The following is a 21,451-nucleotide window of genomic DNA, read 5'->3' as shown; positions in this document are numbered from 1 at the left end:
TGAATTTGGAATCAGAGGACTGAATGAAAATTTTAGCTCTGCCACTTTCTACCTGTGTGATCTTGGGGAAGTCCCTTCACCTCATGTAGACTTACTTTCCTCATCCACAAAGTGAGGCGGTTCAGGTTGGGTGGACTCAACGTCCTCTAAGTTCCCTTTCAGTTCTCGTCCTATAACCCTACTATTCTGTGTGCTTTCCCCTTAAAGTTTGTGAGGTTGATAGTCATTTAAAATCTCTCGATTCCTCAGCTACTTCATTTGTAAAGTGAGATAACGGTATGCTTATTGCCTATCTCACAGAGTTAATGTATAATAATGGAATGGGATATTATCTGTGAAGTATTTTGTGCTAGGTAGATGCCAACTGTTACTATTTCAGAATCATAGAATATAATATGGGAAGGAACCTCGGCGACCATCTAGGTCAACCTAAACTTGAACAAGAATCCCCTTTACAACATTTGTATTGGGTGGTTTTCCAATTTTGTGAAGTACTGTATTCACAATATAGGCTTCTATTAAAACCAGCTATCAATGATGACCGTTGCCTATTCTTTGTCTCTCCCTCTCTTTTTATTTTGAAGATCTTTATCCTATTTCTTTTCTTTTAGTTCCAGTTGCCAGGGTCAACTTATCCATTCTGCTCCATGGGGAAGTAGAAAGTGGGAAAGAGGTCGTGCTCCGGTGCAGTACAGATGAAGGATCTTGGCCAATTCACTATAAGTTTTACAGACATGACGTTGCAGACCCCTTTTTTGAAAAAACCTCGAATGACACTTATATGATCTGGTACAAGTCCCATGCCGGCAAGGAGGATGAGGGGCAGTATTACTGTATAGCTTCCAACAGGGCCAACATTCATGGCAAGATGCCAAAGAGTAACATTATTACTGTCAAAGGTAAGTCAGCACCCATTTAGTGATTTGTGCTCCCTGAAGGGCATCACTGACAATGAGGGAGCTATTTCTGGGAGACAAGGTGGGATAACTTTTTAGAGCAAAGGTTCCTGGTCTTTACAACAGTGGGAATTCTTTTTTAATGCTCCACAAAGATCCTAGGTATTAGTAGATTAAGAGAAATACAAAATAACAAAGACTCATTACAACTTCAACAACACAATGACAAATGTATTTGTATTTTATTCATTACCGTGGCATCTACATACATTTGAAAAATACTGATACATATATGTATAAGACAGTATTTATTCTTTGTATGGCAGTGAGTATGTTACTTATATATAATAGTGAATCATTTGAGATTGACACCTTTTAATAACTCAGGTGATCCACAGCCCACAGGTTGGGATTCACTGTTCCAGAGTATATTCAAGAGAATACGAGACCCAAGTCTTGTGTTTAGGTTTGCCACTTGCTAAGTAGGACAGGCTGGTGTAGTATAGCAGTCAAATTTGAAAATTTGAAAACAGAGAATAAGGGCTAGAAACCCAACTCTTCCCCATATACCTGTGTGACACTGGATCTCAGTTTCCACATGTGAAAAATGAATAGATGATCTTGTTTCACCTCAGTTTCCCCATCGGTGAGGCATCTAGAATCACTGATCTCTTAAGATGCTTTGTGGATTTAAATCTTGTGATCTAATGACTCATTTTCATTTCAGTAGTCATGGTTATCCTCTCTGGGAAATTGAAAAGACAATCTGAAATCTACTTGTCTTGAAAGTTGGGAGTGAAGGTAGTTTGTGTGATGCCTATACACCCTGAGCACTTCAGTGAAAAATGCTAAATTTGAAGGTAGTGGCAACAGCCATCAAAGCGAGTTTAACTTTTTGTGTTTCCCTAAAAGCAGTTTCTTGAAAGTCCAGAAAACCTCCTGTGTATTTGGAGAGATAGTGTGATGTAGTGGTTAGAGCACTGAACGTGGAGTCAGGAAGACCTAGGTTCACATTACACCTCTAGCTACTTGTATACCCATAGGCAAGTCACTTAACTGCCATGTGCCTTAGTTTTCTTTTCTATAAAATGGGGATATCAACCAATCAATAAACATTTATTAAATCCTGCTATGTGCTAGGCACTATGCTAAGCACTGGGAATATAAAAAGAGGCAAAAGACAGCTCCTGCATTTAAGGAGCTTATAATCTATTGGGGAGAAAACATGGAAACAAATGTATACAAAGCAAGCTATATAGTAGATAGATCAATGGGAAATAATTGATAGAGGGAAGGTACTAGAATAGAGGGATTGGGAGGGAGGAAAGCTTTCCATAAAAGATGAGATTTTAGTTGAGACTTCAAGGAAGGCAGGGAGTTCAGTAGGTAGAACTGAAGAGGGAGAGCTTTCCAGGCATGGGGGATAGCCAGAGAAAATGCCTGGAACCAAGAGATGGAGTGTTTTGTTCATAGAACACCCAGGTGGCCCCTATCACTGGACTGAAGAGCACAGTATTAGGAGTAAGATGTAAGAAAGGTAGGAGGGGGCTAAGTTATAACAGTAATAGTATCTACCCCACAGTGTTGTTGTGAGCCTCAAATGAGATGACAAATGTAAATTCTTTGCAAATTTTCAAGCATTATACAAGTGTGAGTTATTATTGATTTCATTTTCAGTCACTCTTGCTCCATGGATGAAGGGTCTTATTGCAGTGGTCATCATTGGTGCCATAATTGTTGCATTGATTCTTGTGGCCAGATGGTACTTTCTTAAGAAAGCAAAGGGTGAGTAGTGTGTCTTTTTTTTTTTCATCCATGAATTGCTCTTGAAAAGAGCCCAGTAGTGCTATTTTTCCAGTCATTTTTCAGTCATATCCAACTCTTCGTGACTCCACTTAGGGTTTTCGTAGCAAAGATACTAGAGTGGTTTGCCATTACCTTCTCCAGCTCATTTTTACAGAGGAGGAAACTGAGGCAGACTGGGTCAAATGATTCACCCAGGGTCACATAGCTAGTACATATTTGAGGTAAGGTTTAAACCAGGTCTTCTTGACTCCAGGGCTTGGTGCTTTTTCCACTGTACCACTTAGCTGCCCATATATAGTAAGTCTGAGGCCAGATTTGAACTCAGGAAGATGAGTCTTCCTGACTTCAAGCCCAGCACTCTATCCACTGCACCATCTAGCTGTCCCTGCAGTGGTAGATTTACGTTATAAATACGGGGCTCCACTTCTCAGGGGCCTTGGTAATTATACTACTGTGTGGTGCATATGGTGAGAGCTGAGTAGAGTATCTTATGATATTCTTGCAGCACAGGAGAGTAGAAAAAGAACTTTGGCGTCAGAGGGTCTGGGTTCAAGTTCTTTCCCTGCCATGTATTGATTGTGTGTCCTTGGGCCAATCACTTTCCCTTTCTGACCTTTATTTTGCCCAGTTGTAGATTGGATTAGTTCCAGCCCTCAATCTACGATTCTAGGCTGATGGTAATCTTTAGTGTGTGGCTTGCACATCCGAAAATCCGGAGATCTGGATGCTAGTCTCATTTTGGCTATAATCTTAGTGTGTGATCTTGGGGGACTACTTCTTTTTTCTGAGCCTCAATTTCCTCATCAAGTAAAAAACCAAAGGAGGTTGAATAGATCTGGGGTTTTGTGAGTTCAGCCTGGGTACTAGGCTAGATACTTAGATCCTGTACTTATGAGTCTGGAGATGTTGCCAGGATAGAATTAAAGGTATTACTTTCTCCATTGGGAGATGGAGGAGGTCAGAAGGAAGGAATTTTTGATAGGCTGCAAATCTATTTGAAAAGAGACATGAAATTAACTTCCTAGTGCTAGATTTTACCTGTGTTTAAACTATCTAAGCCGATCCCTTAGGTTTGATCAGGGCTGTCCCTAATGATAAGACAGGGGTGGTATAATTTCAGAGAGAAAGCCATTCCCAACTCTGCACTTCCTTTCAAATATTTCTTCCTCACACTGTTACAATGTATGAAGTGTACACTGTAAGTCAATTCTTTGAGAGTAAGTACCTGTTAAAATACAAACATACAAGTACAAAAATATACCAAAACTTTATTTTCTGCTGATGCCCTAGCTGAAGATAGCCTATCACTTTAGCTAGCCAGTCAGCAAGGTCCTGAAAGAATGGAACATTGAGGATACCTGAGCAGGTCAATGTGTGGCTAGGAGAAGATCCTGAAGGTCTGAACTGGAGTGTATGTTGCTTTGGCTATGTCAGAGAGGGAGAGGTGTAGCAACATAAGCAGCCACAGTGGCAGGCCCTGGGCAAATAGGAGCAGTGTGAGGACACTAGGGAGAGAGGGGTGTCACAGGGATGATGGAAAGAAACATTTTAACTTTAGAGTCTTGCCCTGGGCTGGCCCTGGATTTAGCCTGTGTCAGTCTAGAACTGAGAGCAAATGGGTAGACTCAATTTACTCATTTAAATTACGCAGAGATGGGCTCTAATTGAAAAAAAATCTGAATCTATAGTGAACCACGGTATGTTTGATAGACCAATAGATTGCCTGGATTAGTGCTTGCATGATTATTCTATTCCAATAGACAAGATAAGTTCAGATTTTTTTGAAGCTTGATTTCTTGCTCTTGTGAGACAGGGCATATATGGCCAAAAGGATGACAGTTTTTTGTTTATTTGATTTTTTTTTTACTGTAAATTAATTTGACTTTGAAATATTGGAGTACTGAAATTCCTTTTCCCTCTTCCTTTGCCATCGAACATGATTTAGATGCAATATATTGCTATCTAGTCAAGTCACTTACGTTACTCTTAGCCTCATTGTCCTCGTCTGTAAAATGAGTATAATGATAGCATCTGCTTTATAGGGCTGTTGAGAGTTTCAGGCAAAATTTTATATGTAAACTATTTTGCAAACTTCAATGCACTATGTAAACACAATCTATTATTATCTGTTATTGGGATACAAAAAATTTTAACATACTTTTTCTTTTCCCTTCAAAGCAAAACAGATGCCAGTGGAGATGTCCAGGTCAGTTTGTTTATTCTGATGAAAGAGGTTGAAATTGACTTATGAAGTGAAGTTAGAGAGGGAATAATTTGTTAGTCACTTTTGCTCGGAGCTAGAGAATGTTAAGGGCTTTTCACCATGCAGACACTCTAAAAGGGTCTCTGGGATCCCTAGTGGGTCCCCAGGCGCCATTTGAGAGCTCCTGTATTCCTGCTTCCTTGAGGGATGAGACTGTGTTACTCCAATTCAACAGACATTTGTTAAATGTCTACTGTGTAAAATATGTTTATTTATGTAATCCCTAGAATACCTAGCAGATAGAGAGCTGGCCTTGGAGTCAGGAAGTCCTGAGTTCAAGTCCCATCCCTGACACATGTTGTTCTTCATGATCCTCGTCAAGTCACCTCTCAATGTTCTAGGCCCCTTTCTAAGACTATAAGTTGCAGAAAAAGTGCTAACATTGGAAGAGGGAGTTCCTGCCCCTGGGAGTTCAGTGAAATCATAGGTCCAGTCCCTAAAACAGGGCCTCTTCACTCTTGGAGCTTATAATCTGGTGCTGATACTGCAAAACTGAATAATTCTTATTTGAAATACTTTGCATGGATAAAAGGTATTAACATAGGAAAGCTCAACAGAAATTGAGTCCCTACAAAAATAAACAAAATTCAAATATGGATGCAGAAATTCAAACACATTTTCATTTACTCATGGTCACTCCAGACCATATCCGGGCAAAACAACTCACTTAAGAAAAATGAGTAGCCCAGGAAATAGAGAGATGAATAGGATTTTGATCCATGAAGTCATTCAACAATAATTAAATGCTTGCTATGTGTAAGATGCTGTGCTAGCTTCTGTGGAAAATACAAAGATGAGTCAGGCACAGCCACTCGTATGAAAGATCCTCTGACCCAGAATGCCAAGTGATATATTTGAGACCCACCAAAATACTAAAGAAAATATGATAGCGCTTAGAAGACGTATGAACAAAATGCCATTGTGATGGGAGTTCACAAGAGGGAAAGATACTTTTTAATAAGGGAGGTCAAGGAAAGCTTCACAGAGCAGGTGGAATTTGAATTAGACTGTGCAGGAAGAATAGAATTTTAAGATGTAAGGATCAGGGGACAGGGAGCAGGGGGGTAGATTCTAAAAGCTTCTCTCTGCTTTCTGGTGTTTGATCTTCAGTGTGTAGGAAGAGCTCAAATCTTTTAGCATGTTGCAATATTTTGGCCTTTTTAAAGCCTACTTTTTAAATTAGGTAAAAAAAAATTTTTCCACATGAGAAAACTCTCCTGGGTCTTCCCAAGACCATCTCTTGGGTCATATTTTGTTCACTCTGGGTTGGTGTCAAAGGCCTCATATGTATTTCTTTTTTTTCTTTTTTAATTTAATTTTAAGGCCAGGACCACTCCTGAACTCCAACACTGAGAAGATGCAATCTGATCCCAATGTGGAAGCTAACAGTCACTCTGGTATGGCATCTTGACTTTCCTTCCTAACAGAATATGTTTTCTCTAAGCAAGTCTTCTGAATGTAACAAGCACTTTTCTATTATGCTCTACTCAAAGCTTGCCTTTCCCAATTGTCTAGTCTGGCTAGATTTTTGCCATGCTTTTCTATTTCCTCTATTAGAATTCTGAGTTACACATTGAACCATCCTTCATAATGAAGACATCATTGAGGTTAGAAATATATAAGAGAAAACACAAAATACTTCTGGCTGTTGAGGTAGCTGTATGATGAGATGATTTGGAGTCAGAAAAACTGAGTTCAAATCTATCTGTGTGACTTTGGGCAATCAATCAACCAGAATTTATTAAATGCTTATTAGGTGCTAGTGATCACACTAGGAATATAAATTCAAAGGCAAAAGTCTCTGGCCTCAAGAAGCTATATTCTAGGGTTGGGGGTGGAGGGAGAGAATACAACATACTTTGCTGTTCTGTCATTTCAGTTATGTTCAAATCTTCATGACCCCATTGGGGGCTTTTGTGGCAGAGGTATTGGGGTGATTTGCTGTTTCCTTCTTCAGCTCATGTTACAGATAAGGAAACTAAGGCAAACAGGGTTAAGTGACTTGCCCACAGCACACAGACAGTAAGTGTCTGAGGCCAGATATGAACTCAGGAAGAGGGCCCAGCACTCTATCCATTGTGCCACCTAGCTGCCTTAGATATAACATACTTATACATAAGTAAATATAAGCTATATACAAAATTATATGAAATAATTTAAAGACTTAGGAAAGACCTCTTGAAAGAGATAGCAGTTGAGTCTTCATGAGAGACAGTATTTCCAAGAGGTAGAGGTGAGGAGGCATCAGGAATAGCCTATGCAAAGGTTTGGAGGTGGGAGATGAAATGGTAATTCATTTTCAAACCTCAAGCATTTATTAAGTACTGTGATGCCAGGAACTGTACTAGGTTCTGGGAATACAAAGACAAGACATGAAATAATCCTTGGCCTCCAGAAGCTTCCATGTTATTGGGGAAATATCTTTACCAGATTTAATTATACATAAAATAAAGATTCCAAGAGGCTGGGGTGAGAAGAGGGTATATCTCAAGCATGAGCACAGAGTGTACTAAAATATGGAGATGGGATATGGCGATGGGGGTGCAAGAAGCAACGCGTTTGGCCGTTAGGAGAATAATGTATAATAAACCTGCAAAAGTAGTTTGGAGACAGGTTGCGCCTTAAATGATAAACCAAAGAGTTTGGTTTTGATCTTTTTTATATTTTTGTTTCTTCATATTTTTTCTGAATATACTTATATACTTGATATTCTTAAAAGTAGTAATATTTTTCATACTTGGTATTTGTGTCCCTAGCACCTAGCACACTGCCTGACAATGGTAGGTGCTCACTAAATGTTTGTTTATTGGGAGCTTCTAGAGTGTACTAGACAGGGAAGTAAGCTGGTCAGACTCGTACTTGAGGAAAAATTGCTTTGGTCACTGCATGGTGGATGAACTGGAAAGAAGTGGGAGATACTTGAGGCAAAGAGAGTAATCATGAGGCCGTTGTGATGGTCCAGGAGAGAAGTCATGAGGGCCCAAAATAGGATGGTAGAAGAAGGAGACAGGTACAAGAGACATGGAGGTCGAACCAGTAAGTTTTGGCAACTGTCTGAATATGTAGTTTGAGGCAGAATGAGAGGTCAAGGACAATGCCAAGTTTTTGAATCCGGGTGAATGACAGAAGTAAGGAAGTTCAGGAGAAGAGTGAATTTTCAATAAGGAAAGATTACAGGTTCTGTTTTCAACACATTAACTTTGAGATGCCTACAGGACCATTCAATTCATAGCGTCCAATGGGAAGTTGGTCAAAGCAAGTCACTCACCCTTGCTAGGTCTCAGTTTCCTCTTTTTTTTTTTAATTGAGGAGGTTAGACTACATGACCTCAGAGGTCTCTTCCAATTCTAAATCTAGATGTTTCTTCTAGGGCAGAAGGTTTTATCTTAAATGGTTTGCCTTATTAGTATGAGTCATTTTGTTTTCTGTTTAACTGAACTAAATGGGAAAAAAAACCCACCACATTTCATTCCCATCAAGATGTTGATATAAAACCGAGTTTCCCTTGCCATGAATACTAATTAAATTGTATTGATTTTTGAATTAGGATACAATGATGATATTGGGAACCATACAATGAAACCAACAAATGAACATAAAGGTAATTAACGTCCTGTCCCACTCCAAATTCCTGATATTGTCTAGTGTTTTTCATAAGAAATGTTTATTCATATATAACAAAAGAGAAAAACTTAATCAGGACTCCCACATTTTTTTCTTACTTTTGTTAATAACTATGTCTCAGTTTCCTCATCTGTAAAAATCTATGCTTTTCCTCTCTTTGTCCCACAAACAAAACACTCCATCTCTAGGCTCTGGGCATTTTCTCTGGCTTCCTCTCATTTCTGGAATATTCCCTGGCTTCCTTTACATCCCATCTCAAATATGATCTTCCACAGAAAACCTTTTCCAACCCCTCTTAATTCTAAATCTAGTGCCTTCTCTCTGTTAATTATTTCTCATTTATCCTGTATATAACTTGCTTTGCATATGTTTATTTGCTTGTTGTTTCCCCCTGTAGGGACTGTCTTTTGCTTCTTTTTGTACCCTCATGGCTTAGCAAAGTGAATGCATGTAGTAGGCGCTTAATAAATGTTTATTGATTGATTGATCTTTATGCAAAATATACCCACAAGTTATTTCTCCCTAAAAGAGAATTAACTTAAATACTGGAAGGAACAATATGGATTAGATGTGTCTCATTTTCTTCATCTCTCATGCGTAAATGAAGAGTTTGGAAGAGATAATCTCTGAGTCTCTTTCTAGGTCCAACATACTGTGATTTGATAACAAAGATTTCTTGGTAGCCCCCATCGTAAATCCTAAGCATGAATTATTGAATCACAGACTGTTATCACTAGAATGATCTTATAAGTAATACAGGTTTCAAAAAATTACTGATGCATTTCGTTTTGATCCAATAAATACTACCTAACAAATACTCGAAGTCCCTTATGTCCCTCTGAAAAACAATACCTTGTAGATAATATAGTTCAGCCAAGTCTTTAAAAAAAACCCTTTTCTCTATTATTTTCAATGAGCATTTATTTTCTCTACTTCCCACCTTCCCTTCCCCAACCACCCATTGTAAAAACAAAACCCATGTAACAAATATACACAGACAAAACAAATTCCCATGTAGGTCATATCCAAAAATATATATATATTATTCTACAGCTGCTTATAGAGTCTTTCTGTCTAGGAGGCCAACCCACATATTTTGCAGATGAGAACACTGAAGTCTAGAGACAGATTGCATAATGTACTTTCTGGGGAATCTTTAAAAATTGCATTCTTATCTGTTTGCCCAAGATAACAGAAAAGACATTATGCCTAGAGGTAGGGGGATAGACTGAGTACACTTTTAGAGTTCTTTCCAGCCTTGGGATAGCACAGAAACTAGAGGGTATAAATGATTAAATTTTTTGTAAAAGGCTTTTGATATACTATGTATAATATATACACATATACATATAACACACACATATATAGTTAAGATCAAATGGGTTATATATGTACAAATATGCAATAAAGACAAAAATATGCATATGTGCACACATATATGTATATAACCCAGCATAATAATTACATATATGCATGTAGATATAATATATACAGACATAACCCAAGATTAGTATACATTTGTATATATATGTATATGTACACACATATAACCCATTTGATTTTAACTATATATACCTATGCATATAACAATATGTATACCATATATATACCTATATATATGTATATAGTTAAGATCAGATGGGTTCTATATGTGCATGCATGTAGATATATCCACATGTACATGTGTTATACATGTGTTTGTATACATACATATATATTCTGCAGTGCTCTGCTCACACGTTACCTCTGTCATGTATGAGGACACCATTTGACCTAATATATTTAGTGGGGAGAACACTATAATTAGAGTCCATAGGCATGAGTTCTAGGCCTAGTCCTGCTATTTATTGCCTTACTATGTGATCTACAGTTGAGTCCTACAACTTGGTGAGCCTAGAGTTTCTCATTAACTCCATTAGCCCCATAACTCATTAAAATGAGTTAAATAGAATCATAGAACCTCAAGGGATTTCAGAGGCCATCTCAGCCAAACCCTGCTCAAAGCAGGAATCTCATCTCTAACAGTACTCATAAAGCAGTCGTCTGACATTCACCAGAGCACTCAAAGGGACAGGGAGCTCATTAGTCCTAAGGCCAATCATGTTATTGTGCAGCTCTCACAGTTAAAGAAATTTCCCTTATATTAAGTCAGAGTCGGATTCCCTCTAATCCATTGCTCCTGGCTCTGTCTTTTGAATGTTTGAAGACCACTAAAATGTGCCCTTGACACTGACTGGGAGCCCTGCCTCCTGCCTCCCTCTTAGAAATTAGCATTACAGTAAGAATATGTGTTGTGCTTTGAGCTCCTTGGAGATAGGTACTACCTAATACATAGTGTTATGATTTCTTTGTGACAGAACCTGACCATTTGAATATGGATGTGGAATACACTGAAGTTGAAGTCTTGACGCCTGATCTTCACAGAGGTAACTGACCATTTGATGCTAATAGGTCACTGTAGTTTGTTGATTAGCTGAGTGAAGACAGCAGGGTTGAGGGTAATGGTTGACTCAGTCAGTTTAGAAACTTGGAGTCACCTGGGTCACAGTCAGTTTAAGTGACTGGCTTATGGTCAGTATGTGTCAGAAGCAGGACTTGAACCCAGGTCTTCCTGACTCCAGGGCTGACTCCCTATCCACTAGCCCATGCTTCTGAGAATGCATGCAGCTTGGTCCTTAGGGAATTAACAGGAATAAAGAGTAATTAGCCAAACCCTCAGTTCAGACTGCAATTTACAAAACTTGACTAACATCCAGCAGGAACTTGTAAAAACGAGTTTCATTCCTGGGAGGGAAACAGATGTTTTGACTTGGTACATATGCATTTCACTGCACACGCTTAGAGTGTAGACAAAGCAGCTCTGCTACTAGCCCACTGTGTAACCTTGAGCAAACCGTTTCCTTTCTCTTGGGACTCACTTCCTTACCTATAAAATTAAAGGGTTGTTATCAGTGGAGTCTGATGGCCCTAAGATCCAGCCTCTGCCTAAGGATCACCAATGAATCCACTTTCCGAGGCATTTTGGGGAAGAAAAGCCTGAATTCTTAGGAAATTTTCCCTCATATTAAGCCAAATTTTGCCTGTCTGTAATTCTGCCTCCCCCACCCCCACACATTAGATTCTCATCTATAGATTGGCTTTTTTTTTTTTTGAGGTGAGGCCCACAAGCATTTCTTATTTCCTCAGTTCTGCACCAGCTTGGTAATAGATCAACTTAAAGGACAGAATTTGGGCTTGGCAAGTGTAGAGGAAATATTCAAATGCCAATTTCCGTTACTTTGAACATCATGGAGAATTTTAGCTAGAAACCACCTTTACTTCAATTCACCGCCTACTGACATGTATCGGAAAGAAATAATCCTACAGGACTCTCCATTTCGGCTTGGCACATGAAGCTGTAAAATTTCATTTATTTATTTATTTGTTTTTGGCTTTTATTTAGAATTTAATTTTTCCCCAGTTACATGTAAAAACAATTTTTAACATTCTTTTAAAAAAATGTTGAGTTCCAAATTCTCTCCCTTCCTCGACCTCCTCCTCCACCAGCTGAGAAGGCAAGCAATTCAATCTAGGTTATACATGTGTAGTCATGCAAAACATGTCCATAATAGTCATGTTGTGAAAGAAAACATAAGCAAGGAAAGAAACTCAAGAAGAATAAAGAAAGTTTCAAAAAATTACGCTTCAATCTCTATTTAGACACCATCAGTTCTTTCTCTGGGGATGGATAGCGTATTTCATCATAAGTCCTTCATAGTTGCCTAGGATCATTGTATTGCTGAGGATAGCCAAGTCATTCACATCTGATCATCCAACAACATTGCTGTTACTTTGTACACAGTATGTTTCACTTTACATCAGCCCTTGCAAGTCTTTCCAGGTTTTTCTGAGAGCATCCTGCTCATCATTTCTTAGAATACAATAGTATTCCATCATAGTCACATACTGCTAGATACTTGTTCAGCCATTCTCCAATTGATGGACATCCCCTCAACTTCTAATTCTTTACTCCCAGAAAACTGTTGTTATAAATATTTTTGTACATATAGGTCCTTTTCCTTTTTTTTTTTTAATCTCTTTTGTGATACAGACCCGAGTAGTGGTATTGCTAGGTCAGAGGGTATGCATGGTTTTATAGCCTTCTAGGCATTGTTCCAAATTGCTCTGCAGAATGTTTGAATTAGTTCACAACTTCACCAACAATGCATTAAAGTCTCATTTTTCTCACATCCCCTCCAACATTTGTCATTTACCTTTTCTGTCCTATTAGCCAATTTAATAGGTATGAGATAGTACCTTAGAATTGTTTTAATTTGCATTCTCCAATCAATAGTGATTTTTTTCATATGGTTATAGATAGCATTGATTACTTCATCTGAAACTGATCATAACTTTTGATCATTAATCAATTAGGGAATGACTCTTATTTTTATAAATTTCACTCTGTTCTCTATGTTTGAGAAAAGAGGCCTTTATCAGAGAAACTTGCTTCAAAATTCTTTTCACAGTCACTATTGCTAACTGTATTTCCCTCCATCCTATTCCCCTGCCCCTGTTTGTTCTATTCTCTTTCTCCTTTCACCATGTCCCTCCTCAAAAGCATTTTGCTTCTGACTACTCCCTTCCCCAATCTGCCCTCCCTTCTATCAGCCCCCTCTTCTCTTACCCCCTTCTTCTCCTTCTTTCCTGTAGGGTAAGATAGATTTCTATCTATGTGTATGTTTGAGACAATTATGATGAGAATAAGGTTCATTTATTCCTCCTCACTTCCCCCCTCTTCTGTAAAAGCCTTTTCTTGCCCCTTTTAAGTGAGATAATTTACTCCATTCCACCTCTCCCTTTCTCTTTCTCCCAGTACTTTCCTCTCTCACTCCTTAATTTTATTTTTTAGATATCATCCCTTCATATTCAACTCAGACCTCTGCCCTCTGTCTATGTATACTCCTTCTAACTACCTCAATAATGAGAAAAGTCTTATGAGTTACAAATATCATCTTCTCATTTAGGAATATAAATAGTTTAACCTTATTAAGTCTCTTATGAGTTCCCTTTCCTGTTTGCCTTTTTATACTTCTCTTGAGTCTTGTATTTGAAAGTCAAATTTTCTATTCAGCTCTGATCTTTGCATCAAGAATGCTTGAAAGTCCTCTATCTCATTTTTTTCCCCTGAAGGATTACACTCAGTTTTGCTGGGCAGGTGATTCTTAGTTGTAATTCTAGCTCCTTTGCCCTTCCAAAATATCCTATTCCAAACTTTCCAGTCCTTTAATGTAGAAGCTGCTAAATCTTGAATTACCCTGACTGTGGCTCCGCGATACTAGAATTGTTTCTTTCTGGCTGCTTGCAATATTTTCTCCTTGACCTGGGAACTCTGGAATTTGGCTATAATATTCCTGGCAATTTTCATTTTGGGATCTTCTTCAAGAGGTGATCAGTGGATTCTTTCGATTTCTCTTTTACCTTCTAGTTTTAGAATTTCAAGGCAGTTTTCCTTGATAATTTCTTGAAAGATGATGTCTAGGCTCTTTTTAGGATCATGGCTTTCAATAATCTTAAAATTATTTCTCCTGTATCTATTTTCCAGGTCAGTTGTTTTTCCAATAAAATATTTCACATTGTCTTCTATTTTTTTCCACACAATTTTGGTTTTGTTTTTATTGTTTCTTGATTTCTCATAAAGTCATTAGCTTCCATTTGCTCCATTCTAATTTTTAAGGAATTATTTTCTTCAGTGAACCTTTGTATCTCCTTTTCCTTTTGATCAATTCTGCTTCTTAAGGCATTCTTCTCCTCATTGGCTTTTTGGACCTCTTTTGCCATTTGGCCTAGTCTGTATTTTTTTGTGTCTCCTTTCCCAAGCTGTTGACTCATTTTTCATGATTTTTTTGGCATCACTCTCATTTCTCTTCCCAATTTTTCCTCTACTTCCCTTACTACTTGATTTTCAAAATCCTTTTTGAGCTCTTCCGTGGCTTGAGACCAATGCATATTTTTCTTGGAAGCTTTGGATATAGGAGCATTGACTTTGTTATCTTCTTCTGAATGTGTGTTTTGATCTTCCTTGTCACCATAATAACTTTCAATAAAGGTTTTTTTTCCCCCCATTGTTTGCTCATTTTCCTAGCCTATTAGTTGACTTTTAACTCCTTGCCAAAGTAGGGCTCTGCTTCCAGGGTGGAAGGCAAACTGTCCCAAGCCTCAGGGATTTTGTGCAGCTGTTTTCAGAGATACTTCTAGGGACCTGTAAGTTTTCAGTTCTTCCAAGGTGGTATGACCTAAGGCAGGCCTACACAATATACATTCTGCAGGCTACTTTTGGGCAGCCTATGAAAATGTAGAGTTGCCATTGAGCACTCTCTCCTGTTTGTCACGTGACCTGTGGCAACCAACCATAGTTAGTCTGTCTCTACTCTAACCTATCTGAGGCCCGAAGAAGTTTAGCCTATTTTAATTTTGGCTCCTACCTACTGTCAAATTGTGTAAGTCTGATCTAAGGAGAGGTGTTTACTCTTATGGCCTGTGCCACTGGTCTGTGAATGACCACAAGCACTCTTTTCTGCTCTGGAGCTGTGAGGAGGGTTTCCCCTTCACTGTTGCCACAAGCTCTATTATGCTAATGCTCCTTCTTGCCCTGGGACCACCACCCAGGCCTGCGATCTAGATCTGAGCATGGGCAAAGCAACAAAGACCTGTCTCAGTGCTGGCAAAAAGACGCCTGCAATCTCTCTCTGACCAGTTGCTCAATCTTCTCGAACCTCGTCTGTGAGTTGAGAGTTCTGGAAATAGCCGCTGCTGCTGCTCTACTGATTCAGTGGCTCCCAAGGCCTGTTCCTGGTTTGTTAGGGCAGGGCTGTGCTGTCTCAGCCTGTGCTGGACTGTGCCCCATTCTCACTCAGGTGAGACAGACCCTTTTGGCTGACCTTCCAAGTTGTCTTTGGCATCTGTGAGCTGAGAGGTCTGGAAATTGCCTCTGCTGCCAGTGATTCAGTCACTCTGAGGCCTGCTCCGGGTTTGCTGGGGCCCAGTCTGTGCTATCACCGCCTGTGCTGGATTGAGCTCTTCTCTCACCTTGGTGCAACAAACCTTTTCTGTCCACCTTCCAAGTTGTCTTCAGCTGGAAATTTATTTCACTCCTTCCTTTTGTGGGTTTTGCTGCTCTAGAATTTGTTTAGAGTCATTTTTTAAAAAGGTTTTCAGAGGGGTTTGGAGGAGAGCTCAGTTGAGTCCCAGGATTTACTCCCCCATCTTGGCTCCACCCCGAATCTGTAAAATTTAAACAAGGCCCTTAATCACCCATTTTCCCTGACCTACCTTCATTCAGGGAAAGGGCAGTCTAACTATGTCTATTTACCTACAGAGCAGTGGTGGCATTTGCTTAAGTGTGGTGTGAACCAGGATTGCAGATTACAATCCTGATTTTGGCTTCTTCCTCTATCAAAGACTTGGATTAGCATTTTTGATCCCTGCGTTCTTCTTGTCATCCATGTTCAATATCCCATCAATTTCATTTGCTGAATTCATAGACCCTTAATGGTGAAGGACAGAGGAAAGTGATGTGAGCTTGAGATAGGGAGTGGACTAGGCTTATCTTTTCTTTTTTTTTGGATGGCAATATCAGAAATGCCTACCACAGGCGTGCCAACTCCCCAGACTAGTATGGAACTGGGAATATTTGGACCTAGCACATTCCTTGGGGACTGAGTATATTGTAGAGTTGGTCTCTTAGTTATAAAGTGCTCTTTTTGAGGTGGGCTTCTTTTTCAGAAGAAATAGCTGCTCAGTAAGTGCTTGTTTATTGAGTAGAACTGTTCAGGGTAGAAATCTGTTTTCAAAATATGCTTTGAAAAAATACCACTGACGGTTGGGTTCTGCCTTTGTTAACTGCCCTGACAGCTTACTTCCTGGCATAGGGTGTGGGGGGAGGGGAAGGGGAGAGGAGGTGTTTGTGTATGTTAAGCGAGGACCATACCCTACCTCAAGGGCAGCTAGAAGTCAGAAGCCAGAGAACCATAAAATATAGAATCTGAGAATTGGAAAGATCCTTAGAGATCTAGTCCAACTTCTCATTTTACAGATAAGTAAGGCCATGTGACCTAGGTCACATAATCACTCAGTTGCAAAGCTGACCCCAAAAGTGATACCTGTACCTTATTTAGGGGTACAGGTTCAACTTTGACAGCCGCAGTCAAAGGACATACAAGGTCACACATATGAATAGGGTTAATTATGAAAGGGGCTTTGGAATGTTGGAAGAATTTGGGGCTTAAGAAGGTTGAGAAGGTAAGTGCTTAGTCCTTTGGAAATATTATCATCTCAGTGGTAGAGCTTAGATCTATTTGTCTGACTTGGAAGTTGAGAGGAAGGAAATTCTCTAGACTGTTGTGGAGCATCTGGGATAAGTAGGCCAGAATGGAGGTCGCATTGGCTTGGAAATTTAGGTCTTTCTGTATGCCAAAAAGTCCAAGTTCTAAGATCATAGGATCATACATCTAGCATTAGAAAGAATATTAGAAGTCACTGAGTCTAATCCCCAGTTTTACAGATGAGGAAACTGAGGACTAGAGTCCAAAGGATAATATATCTAGAAATGCAAGGGACTTTAGAAGCTGCTGAGTCCAATCTCCTCATTTTAAAAATGAGGAAACAAGGCCAAAAGATGTTAAAGAACTTGCCCAGGGTCACCCAGGACTTGATCCCAGGTTTTCTGACTCCCTGTTTAGTACTCTTAAGCAGTAAGCTCTGAAATGGGGGTCCTGACACTCTATCAAGGAGAGCATGACTAATCAGTCAAAGGGTGGAAGATGGTGGGTGTCCCACTCCCCTGATACTAATTGCAGGGCTTGCCTTCAACACAAGCAGACTCCCTAAAATCAGCCTCCTCCTATGGTTGTGCAAGCTCCTAACCTCTCCATTTTTGCTCTAACGTGGGTACCTCAGGGATGTTTATAAACTAACCTCAATGGGAACCCATACACTCACAATTCACAAGTGTCGCTAGGAAAATCCCAGCCTACTCAGTGTACATATAGCCTGTTCCCCAGACAAGTTCCTGGTTATGACAGGTGCCCATGGGCTGGTTCTGTATCTCTTAGATGGCTATGCACTCCAGGGCAGTAATTTCTATACCCCTTTTCATTTTGGGTGAGACAGAGGAAGCACAGGATGAGAAAACAAAAAAGGGCTGAAATCTACACTGCAGCTCTCATTAAGTTAGATTTTTTTTTCAAAACCTATCTCCCTTCTGCAATGTCCTATTACTACCTACTACTGTCGAATGCATCACCACTTTTTCAATTACCTGGGCTTAAAAGCATGGTATCATCCCCAACTATTCATTATCACTCATGACCTTTATTCAATCAGTTGCCTATTGTTGTCATTGCTACTTCCTCAGTGTCTCTTACACTTGTCTTTTTTACTTATGCTGTGATCACCTTAGTTCAGTCCCTTATCACCTCTTGCCTGGATTATCGTAATAGGCTTCTACTTTTCTCCATGTCTCAGATCTCTTCCTGTTCCATCCCAACCTCCACAGAGCTACTGAAATAATTTTCCTAAGATGCAAGTTTGACTATGTCACTCCCCTACTCAATAAACTCCAGTAGTCCCCTAATAAATTTAGAATCAAATACAATTTCATTTTTATCTCATCCTTTTAAAATATAGCAGTGCCTCTAGTTTATTCCCTGAAATTACACTCTTATTGGCAACTTGGGCCCCCAGAGGGACAACTACTACCTCAGGTTTTAGTAGTAACTTTGTGAGTCACTACTCCCAACATGGTAGTTCATTAGCCCCCATTGGGTGTTTCCCTTGAACAATCAACCAGAAGACTGAATAAGCTCTTGAAAAGACATTTACTCAAGTGGAAAAGCAAAAACAATAGCTACACAGCAACCTTCCTCCCGTCCCAAACCAGGGGTGCTTTCTCTTACAAAGACACACAGAGTTGGAGATGAGGGAGGAAGAGTGGATATAAACATAAAGTACAATGGTAATGAGGCACATCTAGTGGGAACACATGTGGCCAAGGCAACTTGCAACTCCAGAACTAGTCACCCTAGATTCCATCTCTTTCTTCAGAGAGTCTTTACCAAGTTCGATGCAGAATAGGATGTTGGTGACAATGATTGGCTAGTCACCCTGCTGCTCAGCCAGGCTTCCTCCTCCAAGGGCATCTCTGCTGGATAGATCCATCTATCTACTGGCCTGGGTAGGGCCCTTATTGTCTGGGCTGGACCTATACAGAGTCCCCTCTTTCTTCTTCCTTCCTTCTTTCCTTCCTTCCTTCCTTCTTTCCTTCCTTCCTTCCTTCCTTCCTTCCTTCCTTCCTTCCTTCCTTCCTTCCCTTTTTCTTTTTCTTTCTTTCTTTCTTTCTTTCTTTCTTTCTTTCTTTCTTTCTTTCTTTCTTTCTTTCTTTCTTTCTTTCTTTCTCTCTTTCTCTCTTTCTCTCTTTCTCTCTTTCTCTCTTTCTCTCTTTCTCTCTTTCTCTCTTTCTCTCTTTCTCTCTTTCTCTCTTTCTCTCTTCCTCTCTTCCTCTCTTCCTCTCTTCCTCTCTTCCTCTCTTCCTCTTTCTTTCTTTCTTTCTTTCTTTCTTTCTTTCTTTCTTCCTTTCTTTCTTCCTTTCTTCCTTTCTTTCTTTCTTTCTCTCATAAGCATAACCATTTATTTAGCAATAAGGCAAAATGAATAATAATAACATAGTTATTCATATTATAGGATGCCCCATCTCTACTTGATAGCTCTCTGTGTTCCGTAGGGTCACTTTTCAATCAGCAGCTATAGTCTCTACCACCTGTGGTCTCAGGCTTCTATGGGAGCTACTGATAAGAATATAAGCATATTAGGAATATATGCTAAAAATTATTTGACTGATAAACTCCAGTGGCTCCCTGGATTTGATCCCTATATTTAACTCTAGGACCTGAATCCCTATATCTAATCCTATAGGACAAATACAAAACCCACTCTTCATCTTTCAAGGTCCTTCACCACCTAGATGCTTCCTACTTTTCCAGTCTTTGTTACATCTCACTCCACTTCACTTACTCCATGAAGCAGTGATTCTGGCCTCTTTGCCTGCCTTGTACAAGACACTCCATCTCCTAACTGTATTTTCACTATCTATTTCCTCTCCCTCTTCACCTCTGCCTTCTCCTGGCTTCACTTGATTCCATCAAGGCTTCACAAAAATCCCCTACATGAAACTTTTACCAGTCCTCCTTAATACTGTGTCTTTCCTTTGAGATGATTTCAGATTTATTCAGTATATATTTGCTTGGAGTAGCTGTTTGCATATTGTTTCCCCAGAGACTGTGAACTCCTTGAGGGAAGGGACTGGTTTTGCCTTTCTTTGTATTTTTAGCACAATGCCTGGTACAAAGCAGGTGCTTAATGAGTATGTTTATTGACTTGAATTGAGAGAGATACACAATGAAACACATCTGAGAAGTTGTTGTTGTTGTTGTATTGTTGTTTGTCCTTCATTCTCTGAAGAGGACCATGGCATCATGGAGGTGGTGCCATGACTTGCAAGGGAATTGGATTTAAGCTATGCAAAGGGAAGGCCGTGCAAAGTCACCAGCCTCACATTCTCCTCCGGAGCCATCTGGGTCCAGTAGCAAGGTATACATCAGGACGGCTGGAGATGGTCCCCTGTCTGAGAGCCATCGCTTTAGTGAATAGCTCCAACCTACTGGGGTAGTAAAGGGATGTTGTCCGTTGTGAGTCCCTCTCAACCACTGCCCAGTTTGGGATTAGGAGGCCACTTAATTTGTAAAAAGTGCTCATTGGCAGACTGCCAGATGGGCAGTGAAAGCCACCCAGACTGAACAAGGCCTGGTCCTTTCTCCAGACCTCCCTGCCTTGTATACAGTCTCACTGCTTAAACTGAGATGGTTCAGGGTGCTATTTTGAGCTAGGGCTGGGTCCACTTGTGCATTGAGGAAGGGAGTGTTCTTAATTAACCCCAGCCTATTGCATTTTTTTTTTTGTCTGTAATTGCTGGGAAAATCCCGTGACGTAAAGCAGGCTCTTTCATTGTGAACAGAAGGCAAACTGGAGCCAGAATTAAGCTGGACCAGGAAATACCCGTCAGGGAAAGACAGAAAACAATCTCTTGGCTTTTTAGCTGGTTTAATCTTTTGCATACAGCTATAGACACAAAACTAGGGGAAAGTCAGAAATAGAATAGTTAACATAGCCCAGCAGACCATCCTGCAGTTGGAGAGATTCTATAACAAACATGTGGTCGCATGTAACAAGTATGTGGTCACAGCTGCAGACTTGAAGGTGTCATCCTTCTTTCCTTTCTTCTTAGGGAGTTGGAGTTCTTACAGACTTTGTTTAGTTGTTTTTCAGTCATGTCTGAGTCCTCGTGACCCCATTTGGGGTTTTCTTGGCAGAGATACTGGAGTGATTTGCCATTTCCTTCTCCAACTTATTTTACAAATGAGAAAACTGAGACAAAGAGCGACTTGCCCAGGGTCTAATAAGTCTATTAAGCTATTAAGTGTCTGAGGCTAGATTTGAACTCAGGTCCTTGTGATTTCAGGGCCATCCACTGTGCCACCTAGCTGCCCATTATTTCGTATAGCATAGTAGTCCATTACACTCATGTGCCACTATTAGTTTAGGCATTCCCCAAGGGATAGAAATCTACTTTGGTTCCAGTTTTCTGCTACCATAAAAAGTTCTGATATACATATTTTGGTGTATATGAGGTCTTTCTTTTTGTCTCTTTGGAGTATATATCCACCAGTCAAATCTGTGATCAAAGGGTATGGACATTTTAGTCACTTTTTTGCATAATTCTCCAGCTGCTTTCTAGAATGGTTGTACCAAGTCACAGCTCTGCAGCTCT

At 39.8% G+C, this 21,451-nt stretch overlaps 1 protein-coding gene across 5 annotated transcripts in view; it reads left to right on the top strand.

Moving 5' to 3' along the window:
* PECAM1 (platelet and endothelial cell adhesion molecule 1) overlaps positions 1-21,451 on the top strand; it is a 120,834-nt gene that overhangs the window by 53,361 nt on the left and 46,022 nt on the right. For 4 of the 5 annotated variants that reach the window (XM_078155877.1, XM_021000776.2, XM_021000775.2 and 1 more), the window contains 6 exons: positions 612-899; positions 2,574-2,681; positions 4,881-4,908; positions 6,289-6,362; positions 8,513-8,566; positions 10,947-11,015. In XM_078155877.1, the coding sequence (XP_078012003.1) occupies positions 612-899; positions 2,574-2,681; positions 4,881-4,908; positions 6,289-6,362; positions 8,513-8,566; positions 10,947-11,015 (621 nt within the window). Of the gene's footprint in view, positions 1-611; positions 900-1,623; positions 1,757-2,573; positions 2,682-4,880; positions 4,909-6,288; positions 6,363-8,512; positions 8,567-10,946; positions 11,016-21,451 lie in introns of those variants that run through there. The other variant, XR_013487175.1, reaches the window with a different exon arrangement.

Source organism: Phascolarctos cinereus, unplaced genomic scaffold, assembly GCF_003287225.1.
Source record: "Phascolarctos cinereus isolate Bilbo 61053 unplaced genomic scaffold, phaCin_HiC Scaffold_5;HRSCAF=322, whole genome shotgun sequence".
Taxonomy (NCBI): Eukaryota; Metazoa; Chordata; class Mammalia; order Diprotodontia; family Phascolarctidae; genus Phascolarctos; species Phascolarctos cinereus.
The sequence above is the reverse complement of the archived record's forward strand: the minus strand, read 5'-3'. Positions and strand labels throughout refer to the sequence as shown.